This window comes from Thalassophryne amazonica, chromosome 15, assembly GCF_902500255.1.
Source record: "Thalassophryne amazonica chromosome 15, fThaAma1.1, whole genome shotgun sequence".
Lineage (NCBI taxonomy): Eukaryota > Metazoa > Chordata > Actinopteri > Batrachoidiformes > Batrachoididae > Thalassophryne > Thalassophryne amazonica.
The window spans coordinates 23,409,953-23,426,179 of NC_047117.1; the positions used below are offsets into that span (position 1 = coordinate 23,409,953).

The 16,227-nt window shown below is 44.5% G+C and overlaps 1 protein-coding gene across 4 annotated transcripts in view; it reads left to right on the forward strand.

Moving 5' to 3' along the window:
• Positions 1–15,381, forward strand: part of il15l (interleukin 15, like) — a 33,674-nt gene extending 18,293 nt beyond the window's left edge. For all 4 annotated transcript variants that reach the window (XM_034187834.1, XM_034187835.1, XM_034187832.1 and 1 more), the window contains exons 5-6: positions 4,510–4,647; positions 13,599–15,381. In XM_034187834.1, the coding sequence (XP_034043725.1) occupies positions 4,510–4,647; positions 13,599–13,703 (243 nt within the window). In that variant the 3' untranslated portion in view covers positions 13,704–15,381. The remainder of the gene's footprint in view (positions 1–4,509; positions 4,648–13,598) is intronic.
• The last annotated feature ends 846 nt before the right edge of the window (positions 15,382–16,227 follow it).

Consider the following 16,227-nt stretch of genomic DNA (forward strand, 5'->3'; position numbering starts at 1 on the left):
CCGATGTTGGTGCAGCACCTACCTGCACAGCTCATGACCTCCCCGTGGTGTCGACGCCAGCTCCTTCCAAGTACAGACGCTAATCCTCTGCCGTCGCTCACCCAGTGCTCCCACGCAGCTCTCAGCGTCAACTTAAACACTCTGCTCACACTGAGATCCAAGGGTTGAAGCTGTCTTGTTAGCCCTCCCGGAATAACAGCAAGCACCGTGTTCATCTGCTTCACACGCTGTTTCACAATCATTGTCTGGGTGAGGTGAGGAATACGCGTCCAGTGTTCTGTTCTCTGATTGGTTATCGCGAGTAGCTTGACCTATAGGGCGGCCGCCATACTACAGTGCCCATTATGCATTGCCTTTCCATTTCCGGTGGCCATTTTAAAACATAGAGCTACTCTGTCACGTAAAATTGTTTTATTACGGTAAATTAATTGAGAATCTACTGGTATATTTTTCATTTATAAGTCGCTCTGGAGTATAGGTCGCACCCCCCGGCCAAAACATATAAAAAAAGTGCGACTTATAGTCCGAAAAATACGGTAATCTAAAATAAAAAAATCCAGAAATCACAATGTATGATTTTTTTTTATAATTTATTTGTATGTTACTGCTGCAAATAAGTATTTGAACACCTACCAACCAGCAAGAATTCTGGCTCACACAGACCTGTTAATTTTTCTTTAAGAAGCCCTTTTATTCTGCACTCTTTACCTGTATTAATTGCACCTGTTTGAACTTGTTACCTGTATAAAAGACACCTGTCCACACACTCAATCAATCACACTCCAACTTGTCCACCATAGCCAAGACCAAAGAGCTGTCTAAGGACACCAGGGACAAACCTGTAGACCTACACAAGTCTGAGATGGACTACAGGACAACAGGCAAGCGGCTTGGTAGAAGACAACAACTGTTATGATTATTTATTAGAAAGTGGAAGAAACACAAGATGACTGTCAATCTCCCTCGGTTTGGTATTCTATGCAAGATCTCACTTTGTGGGGTAAGGATGATTCTGAGAAAGCTCAGAACTACACAGGAGGACCTGGTCAATGACCTGAAGAGAGCTGGGACCACAGTCACAAAGATTACATTAGTAACACATGATGCTGTCATGGTTTAAAATCCTGCAGGGGAAGCAAGGTCCCCCTGCTCAAGCCAGCACATGTCCAGGTCTGTTTGAAGTTCACCAGTGACCATCTGGATGATCCAGAGGAGGCATGGGAGAGGGTCATGTGGTCAAATGAGACCAGAATAGAGCTTTTTAGAATCAACTCCACTTCCATGTTTAGAGGATGAGAACAACCCCAAGAAAACCATCCCAACTGTGAAGCATGGGGGTGGAAACATCATACTCTGGGGGTGGTCTTCTGTAAAGGGAACAGGACAACTGCACCGTATTGAAGGGAGGATGGATGGGGTCATGTATATGAGATTTTTGGCAAACAACCTCCTTCCCTCAGTAGAGCATTGAAGATGAGTCATGGCTGGGTCTTCCAGCATGACAATGACCCCAAACACACAGCCAGGGCAACTAAGGAGGGGCTCCGTAAGAAGCATTTCAAGGTCCTGGCCGGTCTCCAGACCTGAACTCAATAGAAAATCTTTGGAGGGAGCTGAAACTCCAAACCTGAAAGATCTAGAGAAGATCTGTATGGAGGAGTGGACCAAAATCCCTGCTGCAGTGTGTGCAAACCTGGTGAAAAACTACAGGAAACGTTTGACCTCTGTAATTGCAAACAAAGGCTACTGTACCAAATATTAACATTGATTTTCAGAGGTGTTCAAATACTTATTTGCAGCAGTAACATACAAATAAATTATTTAAAAAAATCATACATTGTGATTTCTGTGAAGGCTCTCAGTTGTCCAGGTGGTTTCCATAGTAGAGAAGCTTGAATCTTTGAATTCCTAGAGTTGTTGTCCCGCGACCTGATCCCAGATAAGCGGTTGAAGATGAGTGAAAAACGAATTTCATCCATTTGGAATAAGGCTGGAACATAACAAAATGTGTAAAAAGTGAATCGCTGAACACATATTCAGTGTCTTTTGTCACACGTAGAGCCACACACGTTCCACCCCTTTATGCATTAATGAGTTTGTTGTTTTGCTGCTGTGAACATGGTGCTGTACAGAACATAGCCCCAACACTGGCTTCGTTTAGGCTCTTCCGGGTCTCAACAAAAAACCAACGGGTGAAGTTATGCAGGCTCCATCCATTGTATGTGTTTGTACTTTCTGAGCATTTTATTAAAAATATCTTGAAATATTGTGTCTTACTGTATGGTTAATTGTACTCAACAATCTAAGAAGTTGGTGCTCCAGTATTTCTGTTGAGTGAAATTTTAGTATTTTTTAATTGGTATAGTGTGTTTAGCTCTAATTAGCAGGTATTGATAGCTTGGCGATGTTAGTTGCACTGTCATTCTGTGGTTACTGAGGCAGTATGCTAGTCATAATTATTTTTATTATTTCAAATATCTGAGATAACGACTTGCTGTGCAGTTAATTTGAGAATCTTACCATGTAAGAAATGCTCCAGCATTTCAATTGAATTAAATTTTAGGAAAGTTGAATTTATACATTAACGCGATTGGCACTTAATTAGCAGGTATCAATAGTTTGGTGAGGTTATCTCCACTGTTACTACATGCTTACTGAGGCAATATGCCAGTCATAATTTTTAATATCTCCACTCAAGCCACTTGTGATGAAAATCATCACTCAGTCTTCAGAAATTTTAATAAAACATCTGAACTAAACTTAGCAATATTAGCTTGCTTATTTGGGCAGGGGTGGTGGCCAAGTGGTTAATTGCACTTGTTTCCAGTGAGGAATGTTCCCATTTCAACCCCCACCCCTGCCCATTCTACATGCAATATGGAATTGCATCGGGAAGGGCATCCAGTGTAAAACTTGCCAAATCAACATGCAGATCCATCTTGGATCTGCTGTGGTGACCCTGAGCGAAAACAGGGGAGCATCTGAAGAGACTTAGTTTTTAGTCATAGCTTGTTTAGTAACTCCAGGATGGGAGGTGTGCTCATTCTCATTTGTCCCTCCCAGGTCACACTGGCCTTGCCAGGCTCCACCTCCTTACCCATTTATGGGTTGGCTGGGAGTTAGGTGAAGTCAGGCACTGCCAAGGTGGCAAGATTTGGAATGTGAGCTTCAAACCAGCTCTTCAGAAAACCTGCACAGTATGAATCCAGTATAGATATATACAGTCTATGTGATGCCTGCTGCAATAAACTGCAGGTCAGAGGACTTCTATCAAGAAATATACACAACTAGCACGTTGCCCGTGGATTAGGTCTTAGCTCTAGATTGAGTAGTGTTTATAAAATAGGTAGCTGACATTTTTCAAGGGTGGTAATAAATTGTGCAAAGTTTCTGTAATGAGTTGAAATGGGTGTGCGAGTCCAGAATGTTCTTAAAACCTTAGACCGCTACAGTTTTTTGAAGAACATAACCCTTTTATTTCATGTTAATTATGTAATTTTTTTAATGAGAATTTACTGTCTTAATGTATTTATAAATTGTTTAGGTTCTTGTTATGTACACACTATTATTATTTATTTATTTATTTATTTATTTATTATTATTTTTTATTATTATTTTCATCATTATTATAATTATTATCAGTATTATTATTATTTTGTTTTCTTCTGTTTTGTCATTTGATTTTTAAATGGACCACAATGGAAATAAGTGTTTTCACTTTCTTGTGTCATCCATGTATTTTAACGTATTTAAAGTTATATTCGCCCTATTGACGTATCCCATAATCCCTTGCACGCCAGAGAGTCACTGCAGTCAAACAGCATAGAGAATCCACATGATGGACAATTGTAAATGAATATTATACTACAAATTGTAATTTTTAATGCTTTTCATCATGTTAATAAGAGACTGCTGCATGATACCCTGAAACTTGCTAAAACAATTATAACAAATAATCTGTGTCTGTTATGTTTAATCTGCGTGGAATTTAATAAACGCAAACTGAATTGCAGACATATTATATATATTAGTCTGAAACAAAGAGGACAAACAGTGTTGTAAAGAACAATAATCAAGACATTAAAGAGCAAACTTCACTTTCCCCCAAAATGACATGATTAGGAAGCGATTGTAGCTCACAGCAGCTCCCATTGAAAATAACAGAGAGACAGCCTGTGATTCTCGCATGTTTACATAAAACAAACAATTGTGTAACTATATTACACTATTAAACAAAAGAACACAATTTACATTATTGCATTATTTATGCTAAGGCACCAGTATTACACCATTAACCATTTGGTCTTTTAGCTTTTATATGTGCAGTGCAGTGAGTATAATCTCATTAATCTCTATTAATGCAAAAAACAAACAAAAAACAAACAAACATTAAAACACACAAAGTTGTCAAAACAGACCCCACTTTCTATAAACATTTGCTTCCATTTGCTACTTCATGCCACAGGAGGACATTTTTTTCTGATTCTGATGTGATTGGTTGTCTCTTAGGAGAACTGTATAATTTCGTCCTTCAGTTGTTACATGTTGGAGTTGGAGGTGATCTTCTTTGAACAAGACATTGTGGAGAATGAAGATGTAGACTGCATCTTTCATTATAAAGATGCGCTGCCCTCCGAGACACACTCTGTAGTCCTGCTTAATTTTCACTTTAATTTCAGTTTTCAGTTCTGTGAAACGATGTCATGAATAATGAGACACCCCCTCCCATTTGAAGTTGGTGTAATAAAGTGAAATCGTAAATGTAAAATTATTCACATATTTGTTATCTATCTACACACACACACACACACCACACACACACACACACACAAACACACACACACACACACATACATGATTAAGTTTGTAGCATTTAAGAGCCAAACTTTTTTTGGGACACCCTATATATATATATATATATATATATATATATATATATATATATATATATATATATATTATATATATATATACAGTAGTGTTCAGAATAATGGTAGGCTATATGACTAAAAAGATTAATCCAGGTTTTGAGTATATTTCTTATTGTTACATGGGAAACTGTTGTGTGGGCCGCTGAAGAGGAGGTACTGCTGGCCCACCACCACCAGATGGCGCCCTGCTTGGAGTGCGGGCTTCAAGCACGAGAGGGCGCCGGAGCCACTGGGAGTGACAGCTGTCGCTCTTCATCAGCACCAGCTGTCACTCATTCAACCCATCGCCATCACCATAAAGGCCGGACTGCGACGGCTTTGCCTCACACCCCAACCAGATAAGTGGTTTCACAAGGAGCTGTACGAGTGTGTGATTGGAGGTGGAGGTTCTCCCTCCTAACTGAACACAGACTGTGGGATTACTGAGTGTGCTTACTCACACTCATCAAACTGTTTCTGTTCTCTGCCAGCAGTACCGGGTCTGACTGCTGAAGACAGTGGCCACCTGGGGCGCAGGGCTTGGCGGCTCCGGTGTTCTTCAGATCCGTTGATGGTGGAAGCTGTGTGGGTTCCAGCTCTTCTAGCACCAGACGTCTCCTATCTTCGAGCCTGCCACACGCCACCTTGTGTATGATTGACATTCCGCCCTATTGCTATTGTCTGTACTTCGTTGTGCGCTTCACAACATTAAAATGTTACTTTTTGGCTTATCCATTGTCCATTCATTAACGCCCCCTGTTGTGGGTCTGTGTCACGACACCTTCCCAACAGGATTTCTCGGCCAGCGTCATGGATCCGGAGGGGCGTCAACCAGCGCTTTGAACAGCCAATGGAAGAGCGAGGTGCACAGGCGCCAGCAGGAGGCGTGTTAGGTGAGCTGCAGCACATCTTAACCGCCTTTACTGCTCGGTTGGACTTAGTTACCGAGCAGAGCATTATTCTCAATTGAAGGATGGAGGCTCTCACCGCCCAGGTGGAAGCGCATGCTCAGGGCGCTGCTGCAGCACCTCCTCCTGCTGACCGAATGCCAGAGACAGACATTCCACTGGTCATTCAACGAACCCCCCCACCTTCCCCTGAAGCATACAAGCCCTCCGGAGCCGTACGGAGGCTGTGTGGAGACGTTGCGCGGACTTCTGATGCAGTGCTCGCGTCGTCTTTTCACAGCGTCCTGTCATGTACGCGTCAGACCGCTAGCCGGGTGGCTTACGTGTATAAACCTGCTTCGAGGAGAGGCACGCGGCCTGGGCTACGGCGCTCTGGGAGCAGAATTCACCGGCTCCTAACGATTTACACTGAGTTTGTGAGGGAGTTCCGACAGGTGTTCGACCATCCTCATAGAGGTGAGACCGCTTCAAGCGTGCTGCTGTCGATACGACAGGGGTGTCGGAACGCAGCGAAGTATGCAGTCGACTTCCGCATCACGGCAGCGTGAGCCGGCTGGAATGCTGTTGCGCTCCGCTCCGGATCCTGAGACCCATGTCAAGCATGTACGTCAGGTCCTACAGCGGTTGTTCGAGAACTGGCTGTTTGTGAAGGGCGAGAAGTGCGAGTTTCACCGCTTCTTCTTTGTCCTTCCTGGGGTTGATAATCTCCTCCAACTTCCATCACCCCTGATCCGGCCAAGGTTGCGGCGGTGAGAGACTGGCCCCAACCAACAAACCGTAGGAAACTGCAACAGTTCCTCGGCTTTGCGAATTTCTACAGGAGGTTCATTAAGGGCTACAGTCAGGTAGTTAGCCCCCTGACAGCCCTGACCTCCACTAAGGTCCCCTTCACCTGGTCGGATCGGTGCAAAGCCGCGTTTAAGGAGTTGAAGCGCCGGTTTTCGTCTGCACCAGTTCTGGTGCAGCCTGATCCTACTCGCCAGTTCACAGTGGAGCAGTGGAGGTGGATGCCTCTGACTCAGGGATAGGAGCCATGCTGTCCCAGAGCGGGGAGTCCGATAAGGTTCTACCCCCTTGTGCCTATTTTTCCCGCAGGTTGACCCCGGCTGAGAGGAATTATGACGTTGGCAATCGGGAACTCCTTGCGGTGAAGGAGGCTCTTGAAGAGTGGAGACACCTGTTGGAGGGAGCGACAGTGCCCTTCATGGTTTTCACGGACCATCGGAACCTGGAGTACATCCGGACCGCCAAGCGGCTGAACCCCAGGCAAGCCTGCTGGTCACTGTTCTTCGGGCGCTTTGACTTCCAGATTACATACCACCCCGGGACCAAGAACCAACGGTCGGATGCCCTGTCCCGGGTGCATGAAGAGGAGGCCAAGGCCGAGTTGTCAGACCCCATAGAGACCATCATCCCCGAGTCCACTGTCATGGCCACTCTCACCTGGGATGTGGAGAAGACCATCCGGGAGGCCCTGACACGGAACCCGGACACGGGGACCGGCCCGAAGGACAAACGGTACGTCCCACCAGAGGCCAGAGCTGCGGTGGTTCCAAGCTCTCCTGTCATCCCGGGGTGCGCAGAACCATGGCAGTGGTCCAGCAGCGCTTCTGGTGGGTGTCCATGGAGGCCGACATCCGGGACTACGTCCAGGCCTGTACCACCTGTGCCAGGGGCAAAGCCGACCACCACAAGGCCCAAGGCCTCCTCCAGCCCCTACCGGTACCTCACCGCCCCTGGTCCCACATCGGCCTGGACTTTGTCACGGGCCTCCCGCCGTCCCAGGGCAACACCACCATCCTCACGATAGTGGACCGGTTCTCCAAGGCAGCCCACTTTGTGGCCCTCCCGAAGCTCCCAACGGCCCAGGAGACAGCAGACCTCCTGGTCCACCACGTCGTGCGTCTGCATGGGATACCAGCGGACATCGTCTCAGACCGTGGCCCTCAGTTCTCCTCTCAGGTCTGGAGGAGTTTCTGCAGGGAACTGGGGGCCACCGTGAGTCTCTCGTCCGGGTATCACCCTCAGACAAACGGACAGGCAGAGCAGGCCAACCAGGAGCTGGAGCAGGCCCTCCGTTGCGTTACCTCCACGCACCCGACTGTCTGGAGCACCCATCTGGCCTGGATCGAGTACGCCCACAACAGCCAAGTGTCGTCAGCCACCGGCCTCTCCCCGTTTGAGGTGTGTTTGGGGTACCAGCCTCCATTGTTTCCACTTGTGGAGGGTGAGGTCGGTGTGCCCTCGGTCCAGGCCCACCTCAGGAGGTGCCGCCGGGTGTGGCGGACCGCCCGTTCTGCCCTGTTGAAGACCCGGACCCTGTTGAAGGCCCATGCAGACCGCCGCGTTCCCCGGCCCCTGCATACCAGCCTGGGCAGGAGGTTAGTGGCTTTCAACCAAGGACATCCACTCCAGGTCGAGTCTCAGAAACTGAAGGGACCGCTTCATCGGAACCATTTACGATCCTCAAAGTCCTCAGTCCTGCCGCGGTTGAAGCTGAAGCTGCCGGCTTCACTGCGGATCCATCCTGTCTTCCATGTGTCCGCGCATCAAACCTCACCGTATTTCACCCCTCTGTACCCCCGGACCGGCGCCGCCTCCTGCCCTGGATCATCGACGGGGAGCCGGCTTGGACCGTGCGCCGGCTCCTGGACGTCCGTCGGAAGGGCCGGGGGTTCCAGTATTTGGTGGACTGGGAGGGGTATGGACCCGAAGAACGCTCCTGGGTGAAGAGGAGCTTCATCCTGGACCCGGCCCCCTCCTGGCCGACTTCTACCGGCCGGCACCCGGACAAGCCTGGTCGGGCGCCAGGAGGCGCCCTTTGAGGGGGGGGGTCCTGTTGTGTGGGCCGCTGAAGAGGAGGTACTGCTGGCCCACCACCACCAGATGGCGCCCGCTTGGAGTGCGGGCTTCAAGCACGACTGAGGGCGCCGGGAGCCACTGGGTGTGACAGCTGTCGCTCTTCATCAGCACCAGCTGTCACTCATTCAACCCATCACCATCACCATAAAGGCCGGACTTCAACTCCACCTCCTCGCCGAGAAATTATCTACCATACAGGTAATTTCTCTGCTTAAACTGAACAAGAGTCTGATCTCATTTACAGCCGTTTTTCTGTGACGTGTCCTTGTCTGCTGTATTGGCGTTTGGTGTGGACTGCGATGGCTTCGCCTCACACCCAACCAGATAAGTGGTTTCACAAGGAGCTGTAGAGTGTGTGATTGGAGGTGGAGGTTCTCCCTCCTAACGAACACAGACTGTGGGATTACTGAGTGTGCATACTCACACTCATCAAACTGTTTCTGTTCTCTGCCAGCAGTACCGGGTCTGACTGCTGAAGACAGTGGCCACCTGGGGCGCAGGGCTTGGCGGCTCCGGTGTTCTTCAGATCCATTGGTGGTGGAAGCTGTGTGGGTTCCGGCTCTTCTAGCACCAGACGTCTCCTATCTTCGAGCCTGCCACACGCCACCTTGTGTGTGATTGACATTCTGCACTATTGTTATTGTCTGTACTTCGTTGTGCACTTCACAACATTAAATTGTTACTTTTTGGCTTATCCATTGTCCGTTCATTAACGCCCCCTGTTGTGGGTCCATGTCACGACACCTTCCCAACAGGAAACAAGGTACCAGTAGATTCAGTAGATTCTCACAAATCCAGCAAGACCAAACATTCATGATATGCACAAGCTTAAGGCTATGAAAATGGGCTATTAGTAAAAAAAAGTAGAAAAGGGGGTGTTCACATAAAGTAGTGTGGCATTCAGTCAGTGAGTTTGTCAATTTTGTGGAACAAACAGGTATGAATCAGGTGCCCCCTATTTAAGGATGAAGCCAGCACCTGTTGAACATGCTTTTCTCTTTGAAAGCCTGAGGAAAATGGGACGTTCAAGACATTGTTCAGAAGAACAGTGTAGTTTGATTAAAAAGTTGATTGAAACCTATATGCAGGTGCAAAAAATTATAGGCTGTTCATCTACAATGATCTCCAATGCTTTAAAATGGACAAAAAAAAAAAAAAACAGACGCGTGGAAGAAAACGGAAAACAACCATCAAAATGGATAGAAGAATAACCAGAATGGCAAAGGCTTACCCATTGATCAGCTCCAGGATGATCAAAGACAGTCTGGAGTTAACCTGTAAGTGCTGTGACAGTTAGAAGACGCCTGTGTGAAGCTAATTTATTTGCAAGAATCCCCCGCAGAGTCCCTCTGTTAAATAAAAGACATGTGCAGAAGAGGTTACAATTTGCCCAAGAACACATCAACTGGCCTAAAGAGAAATGGAGGAATATTTTGTGGACTGATGAGAGTAAAATTGTTCTTATTGGGTCCAAGGGCAGCAGACAGTTTGTGAGACGACCCCCAAACTCTGAATTCAAGCCACAGTTCACAGTGAAGACAGTGAAGCATGGCGGTGTAAGCATCATGATATGGGCATGTTTCTCCTACTATGGTGTTGGGCCTATATATCACATACCAGGTATCATGGATCAGTTTGGATATGTCAGAATACTTGAAGAGGTCATGTTGCCTTATGCTGAAGAGGATATGCCCTTGAAATGGGTGTTTCAACAAGACAATGACCCCAAGCACACTAGTAAACAAGCAAAATCTTGGTTCCAAACCAACAAAATTAATGCCTCACAGATGTGAAGAAATCATGACAAACTGTGGTTATACATCTAAATACTAGTTTAGTGATTCACCGGATTGCTAAAAAAGCAGTTTGAACATAATAGTTTTGAGTTTGTAGCATCAACAGCAGATGCTACTCTTTAGTCACATAGCACCACTATTATTCTGAACACTACTGTATATATATATGATCCACTATCGATTTTGCAGAGGTGTGTAATTTTTATAGTAGGAACACTTCAACTGTGAGAGACAGAATCTAAAAAAACAAAACAAAATCACACTATGACTTTTAATTAATTAATTAATTTGATACAATGTAAAAACAGACCTTAATATTTGGTACAGAAACCTTTGCAGTTCCAGAGGTCAGACACTTCCTGTAGTTCTTGACCAAGTTTTCCCACACTGCAGCAGGGATTTTGGTACACTCCTCCATACAGATCTTCTCTAGATCTTTCATGTTTGGAGTTTCAGCTCCCTCCAAAGATTTTCTATTGAGTTCAGTTGTGTCGACTGGCTCGACCACTCCAGGACCTTGAAATGCCGGTTGGGACGTGTTCTTGGGGTTGTTCTTATCCTCTAAACACGGCGATTGGAGTTGATAACAAAAAGCTCTATTTTGGTCTCATCTGACCACATGACCTTCTCCCATGCCTCCTCTGTATCATCCAGATGGTCAGTGGTGAACTTCAAATGGGCCTGGCCATGTGCTGGCTTGAGCAGGGGGACCTTGCTGTCCTGCAGAATTTTAAAGCATGACTTCGTAGTGTGTTACCGAATGTAATCTTTGTGACTGTGGTCCCAGTTCTCTTCAGGTCATTGACCAGGTCCTCCCATGTAGTTCTGAGGTTTCTCAGAATCATCCTTACCCCACGAAGTGAGATCTTGCATGGAATCCCAGACCGAGAGAGAATGACAGACATCTAGTGTTTCTTCCACTTTCTAATAAATAATCATAACAGTTGCTGCCTTCTCACCAAGCTGCTTGCCTGTTGTCCTGTAGTCCATCCCAGCCTTGTGCAGGTCTACAGTTTTGTCCCTGGTGTCCTTAGACAGCTCTTTGGTCTTGGCTATGGTGGACAGGTTGGAGTGTGATTGATTGAGTGTGTGAACAGGTGTCTTTTATACAGGTAACAAGTTCAAACAGGTGCAGTTGATAACAGGTACAGAGTGCACAATAGATGGACTTCTTAAAGAAGAACTAACAGGTCTGTGAGAGCCAGAGTTCTTGCTGATGGTAGGTGATCAAATACGTATTTCATGCAATAAAATACAAATAAATTATTAAAAAATCAGACAATGGGATTTTCTGAATTTTATTTTTAGATTCTGTCTCTCACAGTTGAAGTGTACCTATGACAAAACTTATAGACCTCTTCATTCTTTGTAGGTGGGAAAACATGCAAAGTTAAGAGTGGATCAAATTATTTGCCTCACTGTATATATACAATTGTGCTGCAAAATTTACATACCTTGGCAGAGTTTTTTTTTTGTTGTTGTTTGTTTTTTTGGCCATTTTTTGGTGGGTGGATAAAGCCATTTATTGTCAAACAACTGTGTTTACTCTTTTTAAATCATAATGACAACAGAAACTACCCAAATGACCCTGATCAAAAGTTTACATACCCCTGTTTTTAATACAGTGTTATTGCCTCCTTTAACATCAATGACAGTTTGGAGTCTTTTGTGGTAGTGGCTCTCTGATGGTAAAACTGCCACTGAACGTGTCTTGGACTTTATTTACATCAATTACGAAGATATACAAACAGTATGGCACTCTATGGTAAATCTGTGTGGAGTATACAATTCTCAAATAATATATATGTATTTTTTATGACCTCTCACTGCCCATGTGAAGAACCATCACAACCCTTGTGGGATCTGTGGGCAGCACTTTGGGAATTGATGATTCAGTAATAGCAGTTTTGAGGATTTGACTAAAGATACACCTATAGTTACTATTAAACATGAAGTCACACATCACCTTACTGATGGTCACATAACATTTGACCTTGGGTAACCTTGAAAGGTCAAACAAGAACATAAACATCAAGTCAAACAGTTCGGAATCTATTTGGATGAATGGTCTCAGGGTTGTGTGTTAGTCAAAGAGACTTTTGTGAAATTTTGAGTTGAAGTGTTCAAATGTCAAAGTCACACAGAACTATATATTACTAGACAACATCCATGGACATGAAGACATCAGCGGCTACAGCAATCTGACATTGGGCCTTCAACCACATTATTGACCCTTGACTTACCTTGCCAGGGTAATTTTATAATCCACTTAAAAATCATCAACAGGCAGAGATGACCTTTATGCCAATGATCGCCCTTTGGCAAATCTGACATCACTGGGGTAATTCCAGAGCCCACCTCTATGTATCTGGTGCAAACCACAGTAAAAACTTTAGACTTTTAACTTAATGTTGCCTGGGCAATTTCAGAGCAGAGGTGTGTGTAGATCGGGAGGTCTGGGCGGCTTTGCTTGAGCTGCTGCCCCTGCGACCCGACTCCGGATAAAGTGGAAGAAAATGGATGGATGGATGGATGGATGGATGGGTGGATGGATGGATGGATGGATGGATGGATGGATGGATGGATGGAATTCCATAATATGTGAACCAAGATTGATGGACACTGGAGTGAAAAAACACCAACAACAAATAAATATAATTTTTACCTTTGACACCAATAATCTGGACTTATGACAAAACAAACCTTGCAAGGGCAATTGGGTTGATCATCATCCACATATCAAGTTTAGTGGAACTTGGCCGAAGTACTCCAGAGTAAACGCACACACGCACGCACACACACACACTTTCCTTCATTTGTCAGTCATCCCTAACACACAATTTTAAACATTACACATACTATACAAATTTGACAACAGTAATAATTTACAGTGATGTATGGCGGACACTGCCTATGATATGGATAATTATTATTAATAACATTATAATCACTGTCATTTTAGAACAGTTGTAAAGAATTAAGCGTAAAGCAAGCAAATGCTTGACTTCCACACAGGTGTCAATAAGTTCTCTTCAATAGTATTGAAAAACTACTGAAAAGTCATTTACATGCAAACAGTCCTCTGTGAATTTTTTTTAAGTATTTTTTTTTTCTTTTTTCAGGCCAGCTGTCAACCATGTGAAGCATACGCACTAAAAAATACAACAGTATTCTTCAACAGCCTAAAAGCTCTTTTGGAAGAATTGACTGCACGGTGGAACTCTTAACATAAATACTGTATTCTATGTAATGTACAGTGTATGAAGTATACTAATTAGATAGATGTAGATAGATGTTTGACAAAAAATAGTTGTCCATTTCAATGTAAATCTTGTGTCACACTGTAGCACTGCATGCTGTCAACTTTATGGCACCATACCTTATGTATGTATATATGCATGAATTGTATAAATTGAAATGGACTAAAATTGATGTATTTACAAAATGTTGACATTACACTTTTTTGTCAACAGAAGCTTTTTCAGGCATGTGCCATACAACTGTATATATCACATTATTTTATTTGCACAGATACAATGTATGCTTCAAACTGCCTTGAGATGTTTCACAATATTTTGGATTGTATGTACAAAAGTTATTATATTTAACATTATCAAATGAACAACATGCTTTATGTATAAAAGTAGACTGGGGACTCCAGACATCTTCCCAGTCAATACTGGCATTCCTCAGGGATGTGTTGTGGGATGTACACTGTTCAATACTTTCATGCACTGGGTTTTGGGCAGGGCCATGGATAACACTGGCTTAGAGTGCCTTGAAAATGTATTCACCCCCTTGGGCTTTTACACATTTTAATTTGTTTATGCTATTCTGAACGCAAAAAGTCATTCAGGCAAGTATTGTGCAAAAGCCAAATGGAGTGAATACTTTTTCAAGGCACTGTATTTCCATTTGCTGGCAATGAAAGGTTTGCCGAACTTTGTGGATAATGGTGTGATCTTTGTGGAGTCGATGGATGCTGTGATGGCAACAATTGAAAACCTGAGTGAGGAGTGTGAGTGTCTGGGTTTGGGATTGTGCTGGATCAAGACTAAGATTGATGATTTCAATGACCTCCTGGACTTGACCATCAGAAGTGTATGTGTGTGGTCAAAGTGTTGAACTTGTGGGATAAGTAAGTCCTACATCGGTCCTGAGGCCCATTGGTCTCTCAGGCCCATATCATAGCAGTGACATTCATGTCTCTGGGTTTTCTGCCTTTAAGATTGAGAATCCCCTGGGCAGAGCTTATGGAATCATGAGGTCCCTGCAAAGAGGTGCCTGTTGTGCTATTGTATCTGAACTACAACATTTGTATAACTCATAACCTTATACACCTCAGTGAAGATTTTTGGTGTTTTTGCTTTACCAAAAAAATGGCGATTATAGGGTATGTGTAGTTTGTTATGTGAAAAGAGGCAGTGCAAATGAGATTTTTCAATGTTAACATTCAATTTCATTAATGGGACACTCTAAGGCTTCAGGAAAATACAGGTTCATAGAGTTGTCAACATGCAGGAGGACAAAGGTCATAAGCCTTTTAGGTCTTTGTGTTTCCTGTCTTGCTGTATTTTTGTGAGACTTAGATGGTACCCAGTAAACTAATGTGAGAACCGGATGTCTTTGGAACTAAGTTTGGCATGCCTCTGTCCTGAAAACCCCATGACTCCGCAAGCTCTTTCCAGACATCTCTCAATTTCATACAATAAGCTCCCAGATTTGTGAATACCACTGCTGATATAAGTATGGTACAGACACTTGAAAGCTGAGATAAATAAAGCTGTTTTCCTGATGTCTGTAGTATACGAGGTCTGTCAATAAAGTAACGGTCCTTTTTATTTTTTCAAAAACTATATGGATTTCATTCATATGTTTTTACATCAGACATGCTTGAACCCTCGTGCGCATGCGTGAGTTTTTTCCACACCTGTCGGTTATGTCATTCACCTGTGAGCATGCCTTGGGAAGGAGTGGTCCCGCCCCCTCATCGGATTTTCATTGTCTGGAAATGGCGGAATGAAAAGGACTTTTTTTCCATCAGAATTTTTTTCAGAAGCTGTTAGAAACTGGCACCTGGAAACCATTCGAAAACTTTATCTGGCTTTCGGTGAAAATTTTACGGGCTTCACAGAGAATAAGGACTGTTACTACAGCTTTAAGGACCCCCTTTAAGGACGCTTGGCGCGCCGCGCTCCAAGCTGCGACGACGCAGCACAAGCCACCGGACCATGTCTAAATGGATGGCTCTGTGGATACGAGACCGTCGTGTGCTCTTTCTCTGGTTATCACAAGAGTTGGACATCAGCCATTTTCCGGGAGATTTCACTTTTAACAAGAGATTTTGTCATGGAAAGCCGCGCAGAGGCTTCGCGTGTAAAGACCGATTCGCTTTGGAAGCGAGACAACAGAACACCTCTGTTTCGGCGTGTCAGAAGACAAGTTTGGACATGTCCAGCTCTCCACAATTTCTCTGATACTTACTGGACTGGTAAGCATTGAAAGCCGAGATAGGCATGTCCAAACTTGTCCTCTGACACGCCGAAACGGAGGTGTTCTTTGTCTCGCTTCCAAAGCGAATCGGTCTTTACGCGCGAAGCCTCCGCGCGGCTTTCCATGACAAAATCTCTTGTTAAAAGTGAAATCTGCCGGAAAATGGGTGATGTCCAGCTGTTGTGATAACCAGAGAAAGTGCACACGATGGTCCCAGCTCCACAGAGCGATCCGTTTAGAAATGGTCCGGTGGCTTGT